The following is a 27,052-nucleotide window of genomic DNA, read 5'->3' as shown; positions in this document are numbered from 1 at the left end:
CTTCAGTGATTACCATCACTTTCATTACTTTACAAACTACGTAATATAGCAACCTCAAGACTCCTACATTCCAATTTCCTAGATTAGTGTATTATAAAAATATACCACCGTGTTTTCAGAAACCCAGCATCTCCTGTCTAAAGAAAGATAATTCAGTTAAACAAGAACTTTTTATTCCAAAAATATCCTAAGTAAATTTAATTATGTTAGATTTAATAACATTTTAAATAAGAATTCTGGGTAATGCAAATTAAAATGACCATTATAGGAAATTTAGAAAAGATAACCTGCTATAGGAGGTTCTTCTATATGTTGGCATATGCAAATATATACATATATATATATATATACACATATATATATACACATATATATATACATACACACACACACATATATATATTAAGATATATATATATGAGATATATGTTCTTTATATATATATTATGATAGATATTTCACAAAATTGGGATATACATACACATATCTATATCCTATGTTTATCACTTAAAATATATTTTGAATACAACTAGAAAATTATTAAGTCATATTACATTTCTGTTTATAGGAAGAAGTTCATGGTTTTAATTAATTATTGTGAAACTTCATTATAATGATAATTTGACCCTAGTAGAAGTATTATCAATACCCAATAAAGCACAATATTAATATTTATTCATGCTTTAAACACATCAACACAAACTGGAAAGCAAATGCAATTACTTTTTTTTTTAATAAAAGGTCTTTGGAATAAATCTTACTGTGTTTTCAATAATCTGGCTTTCTCAAATCCAAAAACTTCCATTTCTCTTTAAGGGAAGGCTAAGTGAGAAGTTCTGAAATGGAAGGATCAGTGTCCTCATGTGTTTGATTTTACCATTCTGATTATAAACTTTATAATGTAATTACTATATGTACACTTAATTATTATAAGCAAATGTCTCAGGCCAAAGATAGCTCTAGAATTCTTTCTGCTTTAACCTTATCTATTTCAGCATAAAATTAACTTCAACATAATCCCATAGACCTTTATTGGGCACCCACAGTAGGCCAATATGTGGCACAGTGGCAATGATGAGAAACAGAAAGGTGAACAAGCATGGCTGTCTCCAGGAATTCAATCCTGCAAGGGAGACAGCAGGTGAAACACAAATTAATGCTAATGCAGTTTGATAAATAATAGAGATCCGTTCAAAGTGCAATAAGAGCATAGATGAGAAAGGAATTTATTCTGCTCCAGGGAATGGAGTTGAGTAGAAGTGAGAGAGTGATATTAGAAAAAGTGCTATTTGAATATAGAATTAGAGAATGAATCAGGATTTTCCACTCAGAAAAGAAGACAAATCTACAGAGCAAAGATGGAGACTCCTGAGGTTGCTACCGAAATGGCTGGCAGAACAGAAGCTCCCACCAAGGGTTTTGAAGAAGGGAACTGCATGGTCAGGCCAGTCTTTTTAAAGACAATTCTAGGGGGAACATGTTGCAGCATTTCTCAAGCCAAATAGCACTGGGTGATAGTCCATATGTTACGAAAAAGAAGTAAAAAACATCAGGGTTTTTGAGCTTAAACAAACATAGGGTGTACATGACCAACAGAACCATAACTTCATATTTCTTGGCAAGAAAGATGGTTTTCCTTTTTTAATTAGTATAATACATACTGAGAGTTGTCATTAACAGAGTGGTATTACCAACATTATCCTTAAAATTAGACCTTAATTAATTTTCTAATAAATGTTCCATATTTATGAGCATTCCTGGAGTTAGGGTTTAGCACTAATTATAAATAAATAAGAAATATTGCAAAAATATAAATTAAAAATAACCTGGCATAAAATTCTAGCCCCATAGATCTGCTAATAATGTCTAGAAAAACCACTGTAACTTCAAAGAAAAGTATATAGTGCAAGTTGGTGGTCTAGTTTCATTTTTTTTGCATGTATCTGTCCAATTTTCCCAACATCATTTATTGAAGGACTGTCTTGAGTTCATTGTATGTTCATGCCTTCTTTGTCAAATATTAATTGAGCATAGTGGTTTGGGTTGATTTCTGGGTTCTCTATTCTATTCCATTGGTCTATATGTCTGTTCTTGTGCCAGTACCAGGCAGTTTTGAGAACAGTGGCATTGTAATACAGCCTGATATCTGGTATTGAGATCCCTTCTACTTTGTTCTTCTTTCTCAGATTGCTGCAGCTATTTGGGGTCTTTTTTTATTCCAGATGAATTTTTGGAGAGTTCGTTCTAGGTCTATGAAATATGCCATTGGTATTTTAATGGGAAGTGAATTGAATCTATAGATTACTTTGGGTAGTATGGACATTTTAATGATGTTGATTAAAAACTAAAAATAAAACTCCCATTTGACCCAGTGATCCCACTTCTAGGAATATATCGCAAGAAACTAGAAACACCAATCAGAAAGGATATATGCACCCCTATGTTCATAGCAGCACAATTTACCATGGCTAAGACTTGGGAACAGCCTAAGTGGCCATCAGCAGATGCGTGGATTAAAAAACTGTGGTACATCTACACAATGGAATATTACGCTAAGGTAAGAAAAAAAGTAATTCTTACCATTTGCAATGGCATGGGTGGAACTGGAGAGCCTTATGCTAAGCGAAATAAGCCAATCAGAGAAAAATAAATATTACGTGATCTCACTCATTTATGGAATATAATGAACAACATAAGCTGATGAACTAAAACAGATCCAGAGACAAAGAAGCATAGATCAGACTGTCAAACCTCAGAGGGAAGGTAGGGGAGGGTGAGGTAAGAGGGAGAGATCAACCAAAAGACTTGTATGCATGCACATAAGCCTAACCAATGGACACGTTCACTAGGGGGGTGAGGGCATGAGTGTGTGTGGGGGCAACTGGGGGATAAGGACACATATGTAATACCTTAACCAATAAAGAGAGGAAAAAAAAACAAAAAAAGGAAAGTATATATTGTTTAAAGAACTATTTAAAAACACACACACACACACACACATGCGCACACACACACACACACATATATATATATATATATATATATATATATATATATATATATATATATATATATATATACACTAGGGGCCCGGTGCACAAAATTCGTGCACTGGGTGGCGGGGGGGAGTGTCCCTCAGCCCAGCCTGCCCCCTCTCACATACTGGGAGCCCTCAGGTGTTGACCCCCATCACTCTCCAATCGCAGGATCGGCCCCTTGCCCAGGCCGGACGCCTCTGGCTGAGGCGTCCGGCCCGGGCAGCAGGGACCCGCAGCTGCAGCGGCCCCGCGATCATGGGCTTCGCTTTAGGCCCAGGCAAGGGACCCCTAGCTCCTGGGACTGCCAGCTTCGACCGTGCCCAGCTCCCATCGCTGGCTCCACCCCTACTTCCTGCTATCACTGGCCAGGGAGGAAAAGGCACCTGATTCTCTGATCATGGCTGGGGGGCAGGGCAAAGGCAGCCCCAGGGCCACCTTTGCCCTGCCCCCCAGCTCTTAGCTCCCCCCTGGGTTTCCAATCACTGTCAGTGGCAGGGGGCTTCTTCCTGCTTTCCCTTTCGCCTCCCTGCATTGTGCCTACATATGCAAATTAACTGCCAATCTTAGTTGGCAGTTAATTTGCATATAGCCCTGATTAGCCAATGAAAAGGGTAGCTCGTACGCCAATTACCATTTTTCTCTTTTATTAGTGTTGATATATATATATATATATATATATATATATATATATATATATACACACATACACAGTAAATCCACTGAGTCTCTCTTGGGAGTGCAAGCAAGCCAGGAAGCTTTAAAAAAAATTGACCATTACTGCACTTCTATTGTTATATGAGATGCTTGAAAGACTCAGAGGAAGATTGTCTTATTGAGCTCCCAAAGGAAGAGAATGTACAACTGTACATTCTTTGGAATCAAAGGAAAAGAAGAACCTTTTTGTTAGATTACTTTTTAAAAAATCCACACAATTATAGGGTTATTTCATTTTCTTTGTGTGTAGATGGAACAGGCATTTGCTAAAATAAACCTTTCAAAGACAACTTTGTAGCCTACATGGAAAATGACAACTACAGGGTAGAATGAACTGACAAGCAGGGCATATTAAGATCTGTTTGGAGAACTTTTTCATTGTAATTTTTACAATTTTCCCCAGGTCTATCCTGTAATTTTCCAACATGTATTCATGTTTAAGGGATAACTGTCTATAGCAACTGGCCCTGGTAGTAGAAAAGGCTTATTTGTGCATCTGTGCAAAGGTAGATAAGGAGCAGGCTTTCTGTTTTTTCTTTCCTTCTCTTGCCGACTGCTAGATGCTGACTTCCAGAGTGACCTTTGAAACGGTGCTGAAAATGAAAGGGCCTTTGTCACCCCGGGCCATAGCTGACGGAGGAAAGCGCTCCTCACACTGGACTGAAGTGAGTGAGGAGTTAGCATTTTGGGATTGATTTAATACGTGCAGGTAACAAAAACTCAATTTTTTAACATTAATTATTTTTCACTTACAAGATGCAATATTTATTTATTGTTCTTAAGAATTTCAGTTAACACTTTATACACTGATATCAGTTACAGATCAATATTTTCAAACCTGATTCTTCCACTAGCTATTTGTGGACCCACTAAATCTATGAAACAAGATCAAATCTTTTACAACATAGGAGTAGAGCGAATGTACTGGTACACTTGACTCGTGCAAAGACCCAAAATTCTCCTGTAAAAGCCAGGAAAAATTGTTGAATTAAATGCACAAATTTAAACTTTAAGTGAGTTTAATGGGTGCTTTTCAAAAATAATCTGAATAGCTCAGGAAAAAAAATCCTAGTGACTGCTAATGACTAGGATTAATGGCTCTCAATAAACATTTTCTTTGTAGTTATCAATCAAAAATATTTAGAGATAATTATTATTTCTATCATTTACAAGGGGATTGCGAATAACTCAGCAAAATGCAACTAAACACAGAACACATTTTGTAAGTTAGAGAAAAGCACACTGAAAAAGGAGCACTTTAACATTCTAAGCACCTATAAACAATCTAGCTCAGTATTAACGAGTCAAAATTTGGTCTCCAAAGTTTTTACCATCATAGTTAAGGTCTAACATAACTAAGGCAGTGGCCCTAAGCAAAAGTGACTAGACTTATAGATTAGAATTTTCTTACTTTATCGTATTACCTTGCAAGTTCTATTGATCTTGGAAAAATCTCATTGACTCTAGTGTCAAGGGCTAAGGAGTCACAGAATATTGGGATCCCTTGTGGTGCTCTTGGAGATAAAGGCAGAATAGCAATTTTCTGACCTAGCAATCTTTTAGGAAATCCCACACCCATCCCTATTACTCTGTCTCAGTGCCCCATGGTGCATGCCCAGGATCTCTGATTAGGATATTAGGACTGGAATTGTGATGTAGAGATGCAGATGGCAGGAGTTTTTAATTTCTAACACTCTGAAGAAATGTATAAAATTATATCGCAGGTCCTTTCCTAGGTAAATTATCTCAAACACACTGGCCAAAGAGGTACAGCAACATGTCAAGTCATCAAGTTCATTGTTTCAAACCACAGTATGTAATCATAAGCTTATAGCATCCCACTTCTATTTCACACATCCAATTGACCTGCAATGAATCAATACTTGTGATACCCTGAAGACAGTCAGAATTGCATAAATAAAAGACTCATTTGATGATAACCTTGTTTCCTAAATCACAGGTTTTTTTTATTTTGTTTTAAATATATTTTTATTTGATCTCAGATAGATAGAAACATCAATGATGAGAGAGAATCATTGATCGGTTGCCTCCTGCATGTCCCCTACTGGGGATCAAGCCTCCAACCTGGGCATGTGCCCTTGACTGGAATCGAACTGAGCCAAACTGGGTAGGGCTAAATCACAGGGTTTTATTACCTTCTCTGAATAAAAGTAATATTTCTTTTAATGTACATATAACAGAGCAAGGGAACACAAAGCATGTTTGGAAACATGCTAAACTGTTAAATTTAAAAGGATGCTTTCAGAAAGGGAAGGATACACTGACCTTCAAAAGGTTTCAGTGTCTAACTGATTGCTTGAAAGAGCAAGCTAATCAGTGGATGAAGCTCCTGTACTGAAGCCAGACACGGGATAGAACTGCAGCACTGGAATTAAATATATATGTAAATATATATTTGTCGTATTCTTATGTACATGTGTCCCTCTCCCACAGAAGACCGCTTTTTAGTGACAGAAAGTCATTTGAATTGATGTTTTTGCTAATTGAACCTCTCTGAAAGAACAACATAATGCATGTGAAATCACCTGGCACAAAATCTATTATTTATATGGCTTTATCTGAATTCCAGCAAAATGTAACATTTTTAAATCAAAAGAAGACATCTTGGATTGAACTCACACAGGCGAGATAGGTCACTGTCCAGTAAAGTCCTATTGTGTATGCAGACTTCCAAATTGTTCATTTGTATATTTTTCATTGCATTGCTGGCAGAAATCATGCCTTTTCCCCCTTTTTATCCCCAAGATAATTAACTTGTTCATCACCAAGTTGGCTGGGTTAATAACAATACAATCCAGTTTATAACCCCTGTAAGGATATTTTCTAGGCAAATGATACCAAATTTAACTTTGCAGATTCAGACAAAATGAACAAGTCAGCGTAATGAGGCTCCCGACCATCTTACAGAACTTTCTAATATTGCATATATGTCTTCGAGAAGAGAATACTTAATACCATACTATCGGCTAGACAAAAGCAGTTTGTATTCAATAGCTGTCCATCTTCTTATACCCTGGGGAAGGCAGCATTTCTCTCCAAAAAATGAAGAGAATATCAATGGGGCTAATCTCTTCAAAGTGCTCAGAGCTCAAAGCGATTGCCTGCAGTCGTAGAGTCCCCACCCTCATTATCTCTAAAAAAGGAAAATGACCAAAATGCAAAATATTGCCTGCCTTTGAGACACAAGTTCTAAAAAGAGAGTTAAAATAAACATTTGCCAACTCACTTCTAAGCTCAACAATTTATAATTTATTTCCTTAGACTAAAAATGTGTATATTTATATCTAATACATGGTATATATTATATACTATAAATTATCATAGATATCATATATACTATAAATTATCATAGATATCATACACACACACACACACACACACACACACGTATACACACACACACACACGGCCACACTCCTAATGTATAAAATTGTGTTTTAGGATAGTGATAGAAAATGAATTTCCTATTGTGGGTTGTCCTCATAATAAAGTTCTAAAGTAACTGCTTTAGTTCAAAAAATTTTTTTTTGATGCTTTGGTTTTCTCTTTCCTATCCAAAGCAATGTTCCTCTAGTCTCCCACAAAACAATTTCCTGAGTGGATTCTCTCTTACTCCCGAGTTCTTTTATGTTGCTCTAGTAGTTAGACCTTCCCTGACTGCCCAGTTCCCTTTCCTTTCTCCTCGCCTGCCTTCTCTTCTACATTCCTTCCCTCACCAAACACAGGCATGCACGTACCCATGGGGAAGCTGACATCACTGCAGGATATAAAAGTGATCCTTCCCCTCTCTAGGGCCTCAATTCTGGCCCAAAGGACATGAGGGCAGTCCACTGGGGGACTTCCAGAGGCAGTTGCCCCTCTTCTGAGAGCCACAGGAAAATGGTCTCATCCCTTCCCCAGATCTTGTCTTCTTGCATTATGATCTGTGGAGAAGCCAGGGCCACCTCGGTGCCAACACTAAGGATGGCAGAACAGGGGGAAAGAAAGAGCTTGACTTCTTGAAAACATCTTAGATTTGCTGAACCCACCAAATCCAAAGCTGGCCCAACCCGTGGACTTTCTCTTATGAGAGATTTAAAAGTTCCTTATTGTCAGTCCAAGTTGGGGTTCCTGACACTTGTAGCCAAAAGCATCTTAACCAATCCATTAATCAATGAACAAGAATAATCAAGAACTCTTGTAAAAAGAATATTAATTAAATGGAACTTAATTTACCTGGCATTAAAACATAGGAAAAAGAAACACACTTTCTATAGCATAGAACTGGCAAATTAATTGAAAGAAAAACCAATGAAGTACATAATCTACTAACAAATCTTAGACCATATGTAAAGTTTATTATATACATATTACATGGTATAGAGTAAAGGATGTATCAGTGTCATATTTCACATGAATGCTGCAGGAAATACGCTTGAGATTGCATTTTTCACAGATTAGATCCCATTCATCAGCAAATTATGCTGACTGCCTTCAAATATATGATGGCATTTTAACAGTTTCTCAGTTGTCACCTATGTCCACTGGAATAAAAAGGGTGGAGAGGGGCAATTGAAGCATTTGTCTTTGGGGATAAGTATTTAATCACCGTTTAAAATTGGTGAAATTATGGTGTAATAAAAACAGACCTTCTTCAGGATGGTTTTATTACTTTTTTAAATTCTCTGCAGACAGTGTACCCCACATAAGGGTCTCTGAAAGCCTACTCTAGGGAGGTCGCTGCCATAGTCCAAGCTCTTTAATTCTGGGTCGTAGCATGGACAGTCTCACTATTCTCTCTGCTTCCATTCTTGCCCTGGATACAGTGGGTGGGGGAGGGGGGTTCTACATAGTTGTAAACTTGTTTTTTATTTGCTGGCTTAGTCTAATATAAATTATGCTCTGATGGCATACAGAGCATACTGCATGCAGAACAGTTTAATTTACAGTTTTCTCAGTTATTACCTTCAGACTCATGTCTATTGCCTCAATTTGGTTTGTCAATAAAGTTTTATCTAATTTAAATCACTAAGCCCCAGAATTTAGAACAGTGCCTGGAAGACAGTATCTTATACTAAATACATGTCAACTGAATTAACAAAATTTCCACCATTAGACCAATAAAAATACAAAAGAGAGAATGAAAAAATTCTTGGATAGAAGGCAAGGCATGAAATACTTATTATTCAGAGGTGTTTGTCAAACTAATCATTTAAAACATTTACAGAGTATTGATTTTCATAATACAAATACCACACTATTTCTTTCAAGGTTTGGGGGGTGGGGTAGGGGAGTCATAGTAAGGGATGCTGTATGAAGATAATTTTAAACTATTTTTATTTATACTCTTCTTATATTACAAGTGTGAAAAGATACTTCTGAGCTCAAGCATCCTGAGTAAATCATATTCGAATATTGCTTGAAATTTAATTTTAGATAAGTATAACTGCAAGTTATCACAAGTGCCCACTGTGCAGGCTTCGTCTTCCACAGTGCCATGCTATTTGCACGTCTGTTGAACTACAATTTCCCTTAAAGGATTATCCTATTTAAAAGTATCAGCTTGGCAGATTAAGGATGATTATCTATTTAATTCTGTATATACAGTCTATTAAAATGAAGACAAATGCTTGGGCTACTTGACTTTGGGCTATGAAGTATGTGTGGACTGCAAATTTTAACCATATTAATTTTAAATCTAATAAACTATTATGTGCTATTAAGTTAAAATAATACATTCTTCTTAATACAATAATTTTATGTACCTTAGAAAAACTCAAAGGTCTGATTATGTCTTATTTCTTTATACAAATGCATTTTCTAGAATACTATAGGCATAAAATGTCATTGTCATATTTCAAAGTGAGCTATGCTAACATGTACATGTAATTTTTATTATATCTGCAAACATATGGGCATAGCTAATTATATGCATTCAAATATTTTATTGTGTAGGTGATATGAAGATATAGCTAGTTATGAAATTTATTTTTCACACTTGGTATAGAGATACAAATCTTTTTAAAGTGTTGAAAAATGATTTGGCATTTGTAAATTATTATATGCATATAACTACTGTAAATATATTTAAAAGTCTTCATTACATTAATACTACATAAAATAAATCTTCATCAAATATGGCATTCATTTAGAATTTGTTATTATTTGGGCATTTTCTAGATTGAAATTATTTGTATGTAATTATGAATATAGACTTTGTAATGGACTTCCAAGGAAATATTTTATCTGCATGTGAAAATATTTTCAAGCACCTTTTGTCATCTATGCCTACAATGTTACAAATATGTAGTACAGCTACATTAGAGAGCTAAGCAACAATGAAAACTACACTTGAAAAAATACTACACAAAATTGAGGAATTGATAGCACAATTGTGACTTTTTTTGTAGAATCCAGGTAATTGCAGCTGCAGTAGTTGATTGAATCTGCACAAGGCTATAATTTGGAAGATTAATAAGTTATTTCCTGCTCTGATTTAACCAGAATGGGTCAGATTCTTACTATCTCATATAGCCCTTATAAGAAGAGTTTGATTGAGTCATTGATTTACTAAAATGAAGGAGTTTATGCCTTTTTTTTTTTGTCAAGACTCCTGTTGAAACAGGAACTGAATGTATTGCTAGTGTTGCAAGAATAAAAACTGGTATTTGCCCAATGGCTCAGTGGTTGAGCATCAACCAATGAACCTGGAGGTCATGGTTTGATTCTAGATCAGGGCACATGCCTGGGTTGCAGGTTTGATCCCCAGTCTAGGGAATGCAGAATGCAGCTGATCAATGATTCTCTCTCAGCACTGATGTTTCTATCTCCCTTTCCTTCTCTCTTCCTCTCTGAAATCAATAAAATATATTTAAAAAATTGGTATTGTTGAGCAATACAGATGTCATTTATATTTGAGATGCAATTTTTTAAATGTCTTTTCATTTTGTTGACAGTTTGCTGGGCAAAAATTTAGTTTGATGTAGTCCCATTTGTTTACTTTTTCTTTTGTTACCTTACCTTAGAAGATAAATTAGAAAAAAATATTGCTACAAGAAATGTTCCAGATTTTACTGTCTATGTTTTCCTCTAAGATTTCTATGGTTTTAGGTCTTACATTTAAGTCTTTAATTCTCCTTCTTCTTCTTTTATTGATTTTGGAGAGGAAGGGAGAGGGTGAGAGAGAGAGAAACATCAATGATGAAAGAGAATCCTTTATTGGCTGCCTCCTGCACTCCCCAGACTGTGGATCAAACCTGAAATTCGGGCATGTGCCCTGACCGGAAATCAGATCATGACCTCCTGGTTCATAGGTTGACACTCAATCCCTAGGCCATGCCTCTCATTTTAGAGATGATAGAGTTGAGGTCCACAGAGATTAAGTGTCCTGCTCAATTTCATGTTACAAATCATAAATGAACAACAATATTTATTCTTTAGAGCCTCACTTTGTGATTGATGTCCTTTGCTGACTCATAAAATGTGAATGATTTGCAGATGTTTCTACAAATTCAATCCAGACTCAGAAAAGATATTTGTGAATATTGGGGATATTAAATAATTATTTTTAAAACTGTAAAGGCAATTCCAAAAGGGGGGCTTTGAAGTTTGTGCAATGATGTCATTAGTTTAAGTATATAACCTTTCTTTTGTAAATTTATCTTTATTGTTGAAAGTATTAGAGATGTCCACTTTTCCCCCCATTAACCCATTCTAGCCCACACCCGCACCCTGTTCCAGGCCTTCACCACACTATCTGAAAGAAACAGGCTTTGTAACATGTATACATTTTACTCTTTTTAAAAGTCAGTAACTTATTTATAGTAATCTGTCATAATTTATGCAATCCAAATACATTTCAGTTCTCAGAATTGATGATCCATTGCTAGGATAATAGCCTAAATACTTAACAACTGATATTGCATTGTCAACAACCATTCAGAATGAACAGTAAACAATCAAAACTGTTTTATAGCCATACTACTTTATACAACTACGAATAGTATCCCTGAATTAATATATCTTTGGTTGATATGCCTTTAAAGTTTTCAAGGTGTCCCTACTATCAGTATAATATTATTTTTCAAACTTGCCATCAGGTAAATAAAATTGCCTCTAACACATGACAAAACCAAATTTACTAGTAAAAATATAGCTATTTTTTTGTTTGTTTGTTTTTAAAGATAAGGTATAAAACAATCCCTGTAAATCTCTATAATTTTTCCTTTTACAATTTTCTAGAGCTAAAGATTAAATGAAATGCAACTCAGGCTTGCAAAGACTACAAATGTGTGTATTCATTAATATACATGTGTAACTAAAGCTCTCAAAACTCTTTAGAATGGAAGAAATGGAACAAAACTCATAGTTCTGTGATGATAAAAGGGAAAGCACCTTGCCAAGCTTCTAGAGTATGATTTACTTCATTCTAGGTATTAGTCATAGACTGGGGTCTACAAGGGAGATCAGATCCATAACCTGATTTCCTTTAGTTTTCCAGTTCCTTTCAACAGGGCCGGAGAGGCCCATATTCTACTCGAGGACAAAACGATTTTGCATACACAATAGAGCCACTCAAAAGGAGGGAGAAATAATGGGACTATAAATAATTGAGCAGGGTCATCTGGTCACCTTTCCCCTTATATTTTAGCCTCTCTCCTTGTGTCTTTCTTTCTCAGGAAATTGATGTGGTAGAAAGGACTTGCTTTTAGGAGGAGAAACTTAGATTAACTCTGCCATATGCCTCAGATGATAAAAGACGTTAGCTTGCTTCCTTTTATTATTTCAGTTTCTAATCAGGCTGGGACTTAAAATAAATGGCAGAAATAAGGGCCCTGCAGGTGCTCCCATAATTCATACTGAGGTGTAGGGTTGGAGTCTCAAATCCCATTAGGAACACACAAGCATTTAGAATACCCCCTTGTGCATAAGACACATCACAAATCTGGCAGATAATAGTAGTAATGATATTCTCTTTTCCTTTCTTCTTCCAGAGACAACAAATTGATAACTAGTGACAGGATTCTGTGTGTTTAGTCAGCACTGAGTCAAACACTGTCAAGTGGTCATTAATGGGATTATTTCAATATTCACAGAAAATGGATCACTTCTAATAGACCATAAATCAATATGAAACTGAATACTATTAGTAAAATGAGAGGCAGAATAACATGTTTAAATTCTGGTCTCTGGACTTAGGCGGCTTTGAACTCTGACATCACATTTGATCAGCCAGGTGTCACTGTGCTTCCTGTTGACTTTTTGTCCCAGTTTCCTCCTCTGTGAAAAGGGGGATAACTAACAATCTCACTGAGCTGGAGGGAAGATTAAATGGGTTTTTACATGAGCCAATTAGATAGCTCCTTGGACATTAGTGAAGGGGACTCGGTCCAGAGCGTGGGCTGAGGTTGCCTCACTACTGAGGTAATACTCCACTTCTGCAATTTTTTTCCTGTAGAGTCAGATGTTAAGTATTTTAGGCTTCACAGGCCATACGGTCTCTGCTGTAAATACCCAGTTCTGCTGCTGTGGTGTGAAACCAGGCTTAGGCAATATGCAAATGAGTGGGTGTGGCTGTGTTCCATTAAAACTCTACCTGAACACAGGTCAAGCTGGCCCATGGGCTAGAGCTTGGCAATCTTTTCTCTACCTACTGTCCTTTTGAATGGCAAGATATTTTTCACTCTGGTTGGTAGGGATAAAAACCATTCCTTGGCTTGTGTGAGCTCTGGGGAAGTTTCCTTTTAATGCCAGACAGGTTTTTCCCTGGCCTTATCTTAGCAGATACTGATTTCTATTCAGCTAAAGACTGGAGCGGACCTTCTGCAAATTTTCCGAGTTCTCTCTCTCTCTCTCTCTCTCTCTCTCTGCTGTCTCCTGTTCTGTCCTCTGCCCTGTGAACTCTAGCTCCCTGGCTGCCCTGGGATGCCCCCTCTGTCACCTCAACTCTGGGAGACTGCAGGGTTTCCCTGTGGTTTCATCCATCCTAGAAACTCTCCAAGCAGTATTCTGGGGCTGTCAGTAGGGCTCCTCTCACTGACTTCCCCTCTCTCAGATATCACTGATTTTCATTGCCCAATATTTGATGTCTAAAAAAACCCCATTTCATATATTTAATCTGATTTTCCTTTTTAGTTGTTTCAGGTAGTAGGGTAAATCTGGTTCCTGTTATTTTATCTTGGAAGTAGAAATCCTAATAGGTTTTTATTATTCCACATTCAAGGAATTGAGGCTCAGAAATGTTGAAATTTCACCAGGTCCGTTCAGCTAATAAGTATGAGAGACAAAATTCAAAACCAGGGGGTGGGGGTGGGGGCAATGGGGCGATAAGGACACATATGTAATACCTTAATCAAAAAGTAAAAAAAAAAAATAAAAAAATCAAAACCAGGGCTTCTCTACTTTCTAAATGAGTACTTTCCCAATTAAGATGCACTGTGTCCATCAGAAAGAATTTGCCATGTGCTTTTTAAACACACAAGGATGAACAATAGCCTTCACTGACAAAACACAAAACAATAAATTCATTTTGAACCAACAATTTTGGGAGTATGTTACTATATTTTGAAAAATCATGGAGGGGGCATATACTTTTCATATTTTCCAATGGGGTCACCCATCCCCCCATTTTACAATTTTTATTGTGGTTTTGCTTGTAGAGAATATTTAGGTTTTCCTCAAGTAGTAGGAAACCTTGCCCCTTTTGATGGTCTGATACTAATAAGCTTTCCACTGAAAGTCCTCATCTGGCTCAAACTTTAGCTCCTGCATTGTCTAGGGATGTGACTTTGCAAACGTGCCGAAATTATCTTTGACAGAGGAGACAAATGCATGTGTTGCTAAACTACATAAACATGAGGCAGTGAGAAATGTAGAAGTGTAAGTATAAATTCTCACAGTTCATTTTTATTACTTCACACAATTCCATTTAACATTTTCTGAAATTGTAATAAATCGTTGAATGATAAAACATATGGCATTTGAGTATGCCAAGTGAGAGATATTGTTTAGATAGTGAGTATTTGCAGAAATGTGTAACATTATATTACCAGGCGGCTCTCTGTTGAATGAGAAAGGAACACTTATCCTTTTACAAATATACAAGTTATAAATATATACTAATATATGTATATATCTGTAAACACTGATAATCTGTTTGTCACAGGCAATGTATTTGCAAATATAACATTATGTAAATAATGCTATGCCATATGCAACTCTGCTTTTAAATGTGTGAGAAGCAGATTTCTTATAGTAACAGGAAAGCTAAACTCTAGACAGTGATTCATATGTCTTTAAACCTTTTGATTTTAATATATTGTATATGTACTGTTATATACAACCTTACCTCTTAGTTAACCATTTAAATTATTTTTACCATTACATGAACATGAGGTTTGACCCTTGTTTTTAATATCTATTCATTAGTGTTTTATAGTTTCATTAGAAACTTCCTACACTCTCACACAACCTTAGGCATCTGATTTGTACAAAAAAATATACACATTTTTCTCATCCATGAAATGATTGGAATGACTTTCTAAGATCCCTCCCTAGCTAGCAATAACATGGAAGGTGATTGTACTAGGATTTCCACATTATAGTATATACATTATCCTTTTGAAACACATCAGAACACTATAAAAAATGATCTCCTCCATGGAGAATCTTAGTTCAGAGAGATTAAATAATTTGCTTATAGTCTAAGAGATGCTGAATACCTAAGGCTTGGAATTATAATATATATTCTTTTACTATATCACTGGTTTTCAAATATTTTTATCAAAGATACATTTTAAAAATGATACACTATGAGAAATAACAAATAATGTCCTAGATGTATATAACAGCACAATTTAACTCTGTCAGAATTTCAACCTGGAAACACGAGTTGACACAACTAATGTGAGCCCTCAATAAATGTTAACTATTCTCAACAGTGTCAATTATTCCTGCATTTATAAAAAATTGTGAATAAAAGTATGTCAAATAGAAGTGCATTTTGAGCTTATTAAATTAGATATGATTTTATCCTCATAGTCCAAATATTTTTGATATAATTTTGTTGTACTACCTTTCAAATAATCTTTTCCTGAATAAATGCAGATTAGAAGAGATTTATGTGCCCCTATCCTTATTCTGATTTTGTTCTGCTCTTGACTTGTACTTCTTTACTTCCTTAATATGAACATAATTTCTGGTGTTTGACTGTGATTTTCAGGTCTCTGTTCAAGCCCTCATTAGAGCTTGCATCTGCTCTCCTTTGTTCCTTCAACCTTTGATATATTTCAACCTCTTAAAATCTCTTCCATTTAAATATCTATGACAGAAGCACAAATTTCTCATTATTAAATGAGAAAAAGGCTCATGGCATTAATTTTTCAAACAGAATTAATGTTAATTATACTATGTTTCTTAAAGAAATGGTCAAAGGGTTGGGAAGGTCAAGTTGAAATTATATGCCCTCAAGTTTTCAATGTTTTGATTATGTAGCCCTGCACTTATGTTCCCAGTAACCAAGGCATGGAAACAACCAAAGTATACTTCAGTAGATGATTGGATAAAAAAAGGTGTGATACATAATATATATGATGAAATACTACTCAGCCATAAGAAAAGATGAAATACTGCCATTTGTGATAACATGGATGAACCTGGACAATATTACGTTAAGTACAATAAGTAAGTCAGAAAAAAGCCAATAAACATATGATTTCACTCATTTGTGGGATATAAAACTGAAACTCATAGACAAAGACAACAGAGGGAAAGGGGTGGAAGGGAAGTAAAGTGTAAACAGGGCCAAATATGTGGTGATGGAAGATGATTTTACTTTATGTGGTGGGCACACAATGCAACATACACATCATGTATCATAGATTTGTACACTTAAAACCTATATAATAGGTTTAACTACTGTTACCCCAAGAAATTTAATTTAAAAGATAAATTTATGTCCTCAAACTGATGAAGTGGTTTCATTAACAGGGTCCCTGGTTTAAACTCTTTGACTTTTAAGTTTCTTATTGTTCTGCCCATGATCCTCATACTTTAATATTAGTGAATTACCAAGAATATAACAGTCATGGAGAGAAAAAATAGGTTTGTTTTTCTAAAGACTTTAAGATGATATTGTTGTATGATAATAAGATTGGTATTATATTTATTTAAAATCAGGTTTGCCTGACTAAGTATAGAGAAGAAATTTCAGACTATATGACAAAGACAGTAAAAAGCAAGTGGCAACTATTTTAATTATGACAGTAAAATATATATCTATTATTGGTTGCACAGCATTTCAAAACATCTTTAATTTATATTATTATAAAGTATAATTAAAAGTTTTGAAATTTCAGGGTTCAAAATTCAAGAACATAAATACTTAGCTGCTAGCTCAAATAATACAAAGGTATTTAAGGATGTGAAATTGTTTGTGAAAACCAAATTAAAACTCCTTTAGCACTATGATGTCAAGGTAAAATTTGTCTATTGAAAGTATAAATTTAAATCAATAGGCTGCCACACTGTAAAATTAAATTCTCATAGTTGGGGATCTTTTATTATTCTGTACAGAATTTTAAAAAATATGCTTGAATTCTAGTGGACCATAATTGTCTTAATGTCTAAAACATTTTTAAAGAAGCCGTTCTTATTAGCATGGTTCATATACTAATCTGTAACAGGAATACAACTTAAAGGTTTTTAAGAAGGCAAACTTACTGTATTCTAAATCTCAGCTGTGTGATGGGAATATCATGAAACCAGTGTCACAAAACACACAATTGTCATATGTCTGTATAATTACTAAAAACTTTCTGAACTACAGAATTAATATGGACTATTTTTAAATGAAACATTATATATATTTCTTCATCTAAAATAGTTATCTCTGGCGAGGATGCAGAGAAAAGGGAGCCCTCGTGCACTGCCGGTGGGAATGCAGACTGGTGCAGCCACTCTGGAGAACAGTATGGAGTTTCCTCAAAAAACTAAAAATGGAACTCCCATTTGACTCAGTGATCCCACTTCTAGGAATATATCCCAAAAAACTAGAAATACCAATCAGAAAGCATATATGTTCATAGCAGCACAATTCACCATAGCTAAGGTTTGGAAACAGCCTAAGTGCCCATTAGTAGATGAGTGGACTAGAAAATTGTGGTACATCTACACAATGGAATCTACACTGCAGTATAAAAGGAGTTCTTACCATTTGCAACAGCATGGATAGAACTGAAGAGCATTATGCTAAGTGAAATAAGCCAGTCAGAGAAAGATAAATATCACATGATCTCATTTATGGAATATAATGAACATAAACTGATGAACAAAAACAGATCTAGAGACAGAGAAACATCGATCAGACCATCAAACCTTAGAGGGAAGGTAGGGGAGGGTGAGGGTAAGGGGGAGAGATCAACCAAAGGACTTGTATGCATGCATATAAGCCTAACCAATGGACACAGACAACAGGGGGTGAAGGCACGAGTGGGGAACATGGGGGGTAATGGGGGAGATAAGGACACATATGTAATACCTTAATCAATAAAGAAATTAAAAAAATAAAATAAAATAGTTATCACTATAGCTTGGTCTACCTACCACAAATTACTATCAAAGATTTTAAAAATTCTCAAAACTTAAAAACATTTAAAACACGTATCACACTAGCAAAGAAAAGTTATATTATCCAATAATATATATACATTTTTACTTAGAACAGGCTATCATTAAAAATAAAGATGGTAACTGCAATTTTAACCTTCTAAACAGACGACTGGAATTATTGTGTGGTTCATATCAGTTGTCATACTATTTATCATTAGCAAGGATAAGCACAATCAAATAATTACACAGAGCATATAATTGCAACAATAAGATGAATATACATATATGACAAATAAACTGTAAAATCTAAAGAATCTGGGGTAATTTGGAAAATTTAAATTAGCCCATGAAAATATTTCCATTCTATCTTGCCAACCTTTTGTTCTTTACTCTCAGTCATTTTGCTTTCAGAAAAAGCAATGTACTTACCTTGGATGGTGACTTCAAGGGATATAGGCTCCAAGGTTTTACGTGGTGCTGCCAGGAACGTGTGTTATATACATTTACACACACTTACCTCCTCTATTTTTCTTCCTTCTCATGTAAGATAAATATGTTTTTATAATATGACATATGATACAAAGTGTAATGAGACATAATGTAATATATTCTAAGATAACAGTAAGAACAGAAATGCACATAGGAGGAAACAAAGGGGAAACAGTGGCTAGACTGGTCACAAGTACTAAACAAAATCTTACCTGATGAATCAAAGTTCACCTCATTGCCAGGACTTGGACCTACATCAATGGACACAATTGGTAAGAGTTTCCGAAAGTCCCATAGTTTTGTGACCCCACAGGAATCGCAGGATGCTATCATGTGACCCTTTAAAGAATATTAAAAAAAAGAAGTGCATTTACATATATATATGAATATGTAGTAACTAACACACACAAGAGATAAGTGTTATAATTTTATTAAATCCACAAGAATTCTTTGCTCTAAACTAAAAGTTACTCATTATACCTTTGTCTGAAACATAATGTTGCTATAAAATAGTAATTTAAGCACTATATAAAATTACATAATACATTTTGGAATATTATTTTATAGGAAATCATTTATTTTGGCTGATTTAATTATATCAGAAGATATAGTAAAACAAAAATACACACACCCATATAGTTCATATACATATACACATATCATGTTGGTTGGGGTTAAAAAGTAGATTTACAGTTATTTGTATGGAAAATAATACAATTATTAATAAATAATAACACAAGAATAAACTCTGTGTTTCATGTACTCACAATTGTAAAACTACTTTTGCCATGCCCTGTGTCATATATGTGATCTACACATAAAAACTATATACATGAAAGCATTGCACTAAAAGGGGGCACTTTACTTTATACGCTGTAATTAGCACTAATACTTTATATCGCAAGTGGAGTGAAAAAACAGAGATAGTAAAACAAACGCAACGAAAGAAGAGTTTTTAATCACTGAAGGTAGAATCACAAGGGCCAGGTGCAACTGATGGCAAGGAAACAGTTTCTGCTGTGGTCATTTAAACAAAATTACTAGACATATGTGGGGCTTTTGGGTTATATGTATTAGGATAAGGATGAAGGTAATTGGATAAAGGAGATGAAAAACAAAAGGAAGGGTGAATGCATTCGATTGTTATAGAAACAGGAACGGGTATTTTCCCAATATAGAAGCACCAGCATGGATGCACTAGGTCCAAGCTTAAGGTTTATTCACTCCTCATTGCAGGCCTCTCAGATGTTTATTGAGCATCTACTTTCTGTCAGGGACCAGGATATAGTGATGAGTAAGAGGGGTTTCCGTTCTCCAGCAATTCATAATATATGCTCACTCTCATCATTCTGCCATTTAAATTCTCTCTACTCGGCAATTAAATATGAGTATTGGCCACATCAGGCCTATAAATAATGTTTATGATGCCATTATACTATTTGCCATTCAATATACAGTATCTCTTTCAGCTTTAGCTTACTTTTTAAACGTTAAATAAAAAGTATACTCATTTTCTTCCTAAATATTCTAAAATGTTAAATAATTTGATTATTGTACAATTCTCCTTCTTACCATTTTTAATTAGCTCACATAATTTTTTTCTCATTTACTCCTTGATTTCTATTCTTTTTCTCAAAAAATGTGCTTATGTTACATTCCAAGTGGACTCTGCTTTTCCCTAAACATATCAGAAATGCAACAAATGCCATTAGTTTTAAAATTCTATGACTGTAATCACAAGTGAAGTAATACAGCAACCTTGTCCCCAATTTCATAAAGGGGATGTTTAATCTTTTTTATAACTTAAAAGGAACATGGAGAACTTGGAATGTTTTCAGATATGTAAACATGTATTGTAAGAATTGTGAAGAATCAGTGAATTTAATTTTCAGAAGGAAAGTTCTCAGGGTCATCAGAAATATTAATGTTAGAAATTAGAAAAAATATTTCCAGATATAAGGGCTTTTTAAAACATCTTTCAGAAGGAAACAAAAAATTTTCCTTCAATTCAGAGAATTGAATACATTTAATTTAGAAGGAGTTTACAACAAAGACAGATTATGGACTTGATTGACTTTTCTTTTCTGGGTGCTATAAGCTAAAGATAATCTTAAAGTGTGCTATATACCACTGAATATTACAATTTGAGGAAATACACCTATAAATATTTCAATCACTCTTGGTGTGAAAATAAGTATTTAAATACTTTTAACATTTTTACATTTTACTTTTACTGTTGTCAAATGACCAATGTTAAACTATCTGATAATATTACTTATTAAGTGTTTTAAATGAATCAAGTGCTGTGCTAAATGCTTATTAATAAAAGAATAGATATTATTTTAGACCATTTTGAATAATACCATGTAGCCAGATTTTTCTATTTCCCAAGATAGTTAGGAGCCATGGCAAAGTATACAGTAGGTAAACTAAATATAATAACTTATTAAGTGATATAAATAAGTTTGTGTTCATATTTGATAACCAAGAGATATTTGGTAGTGAAGGAACAACTTAGCTGCATTTCCAATTAGCCAATGAGGCAGAGGCAGTGCCTATGGCAGTGTAGACCTCAAGAAATATTGGTGAAACCAATAGATGATGAATGCCTCAATGGAACTTGCCTAGTTTTACTTTTGTCCAAGTCCTTCCATAACATTCTTGGAGTAAATATTAGATCTAACCCTGATAGTTCTGAATCACTTAGAAAGAAATCAAGAGCTAGACAATATAGAGAATACAGAACCAAAAACTTGGAATATCCTCAAGACCCAATATCCCTCTTCCTCTCTCATGCAAAATGGAAGCCCTTCTGCCAATAAATCTCTTTCCTTAGGGCACTAGAAGATACTAGAATTTTGCTCATCTGAACAGCATAGTGGGAATTTTGGGGGTCTAGAGGTGGAGAGGAAAGATGTGGGAGAGGTACCACCTGGCAAAAAACAAATTATTTATCTAAAACTTGTTTAGATAAGAAAAATAATGGCTAAATGTAGTTATGTGCTAAACCTAATTGAAGAAAGATAGACTTCAAAGAAAATGTTTTCTAGAGATATTTTAATAGATGCAATAATCCCATTGTATGGATTATGGAGAAAAATGAGGTTTAAAGAGGTCAAGTGAGTTTCCTAAAATTACCCAGAGAGAATGAATTGGGAATTCAAGCATAGGTCTGGTTGACTTCAGAGTCTGAGACTTTAACAATAATATTCTAGTTCTTGAAAAATATACCACAATATATCACAAATGTTTACATATGTTGAATATATTTCCCCATTAGGATACATTTTCAGTAAGTCAATAACTCAGATCAATACTTGCCAAAAAGATGGTTCTCACAATATTATTTATAAGATGAAGCAGAAGTGTAAGAAAATTATTTTCAGTGGATGCCTAGATAGATAAATAGACATGCATGCATAAAACATACATATTTAAAACTGTAATATTACATAAAAAAACTATTATTTTAGTCTGGCTCAGTGGTTGAGTGTCCATCTATGAACCAGGAGGTCATAGTTTGATTCCCAGTCAGGGTACATGCCCAGGTTGCAGGACAGATCTCTAGTGTGGGGCATGCAGGAGGCAGCTGATCAATGATTCAATGGATATATCTCTCTTTCCCTCTCCCTTCCTCTCTGAAATCAATAAAAATATAATAGAAAATAAATAAAAATATTATTATCTTAACTATTATAATGGCATTTCCAAAAATTGTTAATACATGGGAAAACATACTTATGCAGTTCAATGAAGGAAGCAGCAAACACAATTGTTTATACTGTCTGATACACACACAAGCATATGTTGAAAATCAGAGTGGTGAGAACTAAATCAGAAATGATTATCTTTAGGTGGTAGGATAAATCAGTTTTATTTTATTTGTTCCTTTTAGCATTTTTAAAATTCAAATTTAATGGAGTTAGCATATATTAATTGCTATCATCAGGAAAAAAATGTTACATAAATAAAGAATGAAATAAAAAAAACATACACAATACCTGTCAAGTATTAATTTTACAACTTAAAATTCTGCTATGTAAAATGGGCAAGAAAAAGGGTTCATCAAGCAAATGGCAGGAACATTAAGCCCTAAAACATCAGCGGCTTTCAGTATGTGAAGGTAATGACCTGCAACTTGGTATTAAGGTATAACTATAGTAAAATGTTTAGGCTCATTAGCGGAAAAATTAGTATTTCAAACATTTTTAGTATACTGATACATTAGTGTGTCTCTTAGGACAGGCCTGTGCAGTGTTAAGGATTAGCTCATTACACCATTTCCTCAGTACCCGAATAGCACAAATAAGGCAGGGAAATATGGAATTAGAATGGAAATAGAAAGTAAAATTTGGGAATGCTCAAGTTTAAGGCTAAAGAAGAAGGGAATATAAAGCATTGGAAAGATGTAGATGAGGTTGCTAAGGTGAGTACATAATTCTTTCCTATGCTATTGTCAATCTAATAGGCATTAATAATTTCTATCACCAATCATGTCCCAGGTATATGGAAGCTTGACATCTCAAAAATAATTACTTATCATCGACAATATACAACACTTTACTACATAATCACAATAACTTGTTCAAAGGGATGTATATTTATTATCTCATTTCATCCTTCATCTTTAAGGTTAGATTATATGGCCCTATTATTCAGATGAGAAAAAAAGACTTGCAATGGTATAAATAAAGCTTGCCCAAAGTCATCGTGTTAGTAAAACAGACCCAAGATTCAAACCCAGTCAATCCGAATGAAGTGCCCAAGCTTTTAAGCTCTTAAGGAGGAAAATATTTTGCATGCCTTGACTTAGATGCTTTGGGGAATGGAATCCAATGAAATAGTACTTAAGAGCTTAAAGTGCATATTCTGTTATGAAGGCAGAACACCCTGAAAGAACTACTAGTACTTTAACAAAACATCAACAAATATGTATTAGCAAAGAACAAATTGAACAAGCAGGCTCGATCCCCGGCCCTGGTCCAGGGCACATACAGGAGGCAACCAATCCATGTGTCTCTCTCACATTGATGTTTCTCTCTCTCCCTTTCCCTTCCACTCTCTAAAAATCAATGGAAAAATATCCTTGGGTGAGAATTAACAAAAAATAAACAAACAAAAAAAGATGATGACACTTCTTTTTTTAAGGACTCTGATAAAATTATTTGTCATTCATTAACTACTGACCAGACAAGCATTCCCTGTTAGAGTGGCCTAGCACCAGGTAATGGAGTGTGAGGGGGCAGGAGAGAGGGAGAGAGGACAGGAAAGGTGCAGGACAGAAAAGGATAAGACGTGATCCTAGACCTTAATGAGTGATAGAGTCATCTTGTTCAAAGTAATTTCTAAATCTCCTAAGTGAAGTGAAATGTATTGTCCTGCAACTACATTTTATAAACATTTATACACTAGAGGCCCAGTGCACCAGTGGGGCCCCTAGGCCTGGCCTGTGCCCTCTCACAATCTGGGACCACTCAGGGGATGCTGGATAGCTGGTTTCGGCCCGATCCCTGCAGGCCTGACCCAGACAGGAGGGAGCCCGATCCTGTGCGTTCAGCATCTGTCCCTGGTGGTCAGCACACATCATAGCAACCAGTCGACTGGCTGTTCAGTCACTTAGGCTTTTATGTACATAGATAAGACTAAAGTAGATGTAGGTGAAATCTCCTCTTCAATACATAGAGAGCTTTCTTCCCCAAACCCTTCATCCCTGGTGGAGCCACTATTCTGTTTGTTAACTTGTAGCTCAGCTCACTGCTTCTCTGCTCTTTCCATTGACCAAATCAAGTAATAGAAGATTCTGTTTGGAGTTTGAAGTGAATAGTATGTGATACTTTTGGAGCAGCTTTTGCATTAATTTACATTAAAAAATTGGAGATCACAGGACCTCCTAGAGAGTGAAAGCTAGATGCAATTGCTACTGCACTTTTAGTAGTATACCAGGGATGACAATTTTAATGATATAGGCACTTAAATTCATTAATCTGTTGTTCTTTATCAGGGGAGAAAAGCAGTCCTTTTATATTCCCAGAGCAATGAAGGGGGCAAGGCAGGGGATGCAAATTAGAGAAGTACTAGTCTTCTCACAGTGACCAGAGGCCGGTGAGGGGCGCAGAACCTGAATGTCTACGGGAGTCGCTTACATAGGTACACATCCCAAAATATGTAGTCAGATCTGTTCCTATCCTGGTTGGAAAAAGTTATGATTCTTTTTTTTTATTTACCTACATCAGTCCCACAAATATGTATAGAGTACTTACTAGGAATAGGGTACAAATACATATTTTCAGTAATTTCAAAATAATCATTTCTAAAGTTCCTAAAGTGCTTACTAGGAACAGGGTACAAATTCATATTTCCAGTAATTTCAAAATAATCATTTCTAAACTGCTTAGCTAGAGCTTTAAAAATATATATATATATATTTTACCTCTTCACGGTGAAGTAAAACAAACCATCTAGCAAAGATAGCAACAGCACCTTAATGACTTCATTGCAATCCCTTTTCCCATTTGTCCTTCTTCTCCTTAATCATTGCAGAATATATTATATGTAGATCCACACAAATTCTGTTAAATCCGTTTTATTTATTGTGATAGCAACCTAAGGATTACTCTATTTGGCAGAAGTCTCCTTTAAAGTGGCCAATTATTATTGATTAATATAGTATGCACTGTAATAACATTGCTGGGATAAACTGTAATAAATTTATTTTCTTTTAATATGTACATAAGTGCAGTCGCATAAAATCAAGGCAGTTCTATATACATAAAAATGATAATTTATGCATTGGTTTGTATTATCATAATGTTTAAATTACTAAGGTTCAAGTTTATGATGATAAGCTATATTTGGCTGTAGCTATATGGATGTCATTAAATAACATATTCTAAAAATCTATAGTTTGACTCATAAAAATAGGTCAGAGAGGTTAAGTTATATATATTTCACTAAAATTCATAGTCTTTCTAAGAACTATTGCTTTAGGCTGTGCTTCTGCTGCCACAGAATTTTTTAGAAACTATCTTTTTCACTAAATAATATTTTCTTGAGGATAAGAAACTTTATCCACAGAATGGAGAAAGAAAATTTACAAGCCCACAAAGGCATAGTCTATTTTTACTATTTTTAGATATGCAAAAGCCATAATAATAGGAAAGTCATCTATAATTTAATGATTTGGTTTCTTTTGTAATTTTGTATTTGAGTATGTAAACTGAAAAACAACTATTTTAAAGAAAAATTCTACCCCTCAGCCTAAGAAGAGAGAAATTTTGAACTCCTTTGTTCAATTCCAAGATTAAGCCCTGTCTTTGTGGCCTTAATTTTCTTTAGTTGAGGTGGAACAAAATGTAGATGCAACCAGCATATGTTAGAAACAAAGGGATCTTTTGCTTCCCAAATAACCAAGTACAAGTCAAGGAGTATTTGCAAATGAGCATTTAAACTTGAATACTTTAGGAAAAATGGAATAAAATGTGATCTCTGGATGCAATATAAACATAGCAGCTTATATTTCCTTAGTTGGAAAACTTGCGTTTTTTTTTATAACAGCCGCCGAACTGAGGTGGGGTGAGAGGCAGAGCATGGTGGTGATGGACATGCTGGGCCCGAAGCCCATTGGGAAGTCTGCCAGCAGAAATTCCAGACCATGTGTGGGGAGAGGGGACTCTGAAAGCATCTTCCCTGTAGGGCCACACTGAGTACACAAATGGCATTTCTGAGGAGGAGGGCAGATTCTTCCGCTCTGCCCGTGGTGTTCATGTTAGCCAGCAGTCACTTCTTGAAGTATGATTCACAGGGTCACATTCACCCACGAACACGCAATTAAGTGGGGAAAATTACATTAACGGGGATAATCAAGTTATCTTGTAATTATGCTTTTGAGTAAATTGGTGTGACAATTCTTTGTGCTCTGATTATGTGATTCAGAGATAATGGATGGTACATTAGACATTATAAGTAAAAGAATCTCTTTAAAAATTCAGGCTGTTATACCTGTATTATTTCAAACATTTTCAACCACATGCAAGTTTAGACTGACAATAATTAACCATGACTAGAAAAAAATGTATAATTTTATATTGATATTGTGATATCATTTAGAGTATTTTTGCCCTTGGAAAACTGTTTAAATGAGACAGTTGTATTGGAAGACCACTTGCTTAAACAGCCAAATGTTCTGAGCAGTGATATCATATTTT

General features: G+C 34.9%; 1 protein-coding gene across 1 annotated transcript in view; it reads right to left on the bottom strand.

The window, feature by feature from the left end:
* Nucleotides 1–27,052, bottom strand: part of SPAG16 (sperm associated antigen 16) — an 849,807-nt gene that overhangs the window by 367,221 nt on the left and 455,534 nt on the right. The window contains exon 15 of the mRNA XM_059702463.1: nucleotides 19,061–19,187. Within this exon, the coding sequence (XP_059558446.1) occupies nucleotides 19,061–19,187 (127 nt within the window). The remainder of the gene's footprint in view (nucleotides 1–19,060; nucleotides 19,188–27,052) is intronic.

This window comes from Myotis daubentonii, chromosome 7 (assembly GCF_963259705.1).
Source record: "Myotis daubentonii chromosome 7, mMyoDau2.1, whole genome shotgun sequence".
In the NCBI taxonomy this organism is placed as follows: domain Eukaryota; kingdom Metazoa; phylum Chordata; class Mammalia; order Chiroptera; family Vespertilionidae; genus Myotis; species Myotis daubentonii.
This window is presented reverse-complemented; position numbering and strand designations above follow the sequence as displayed.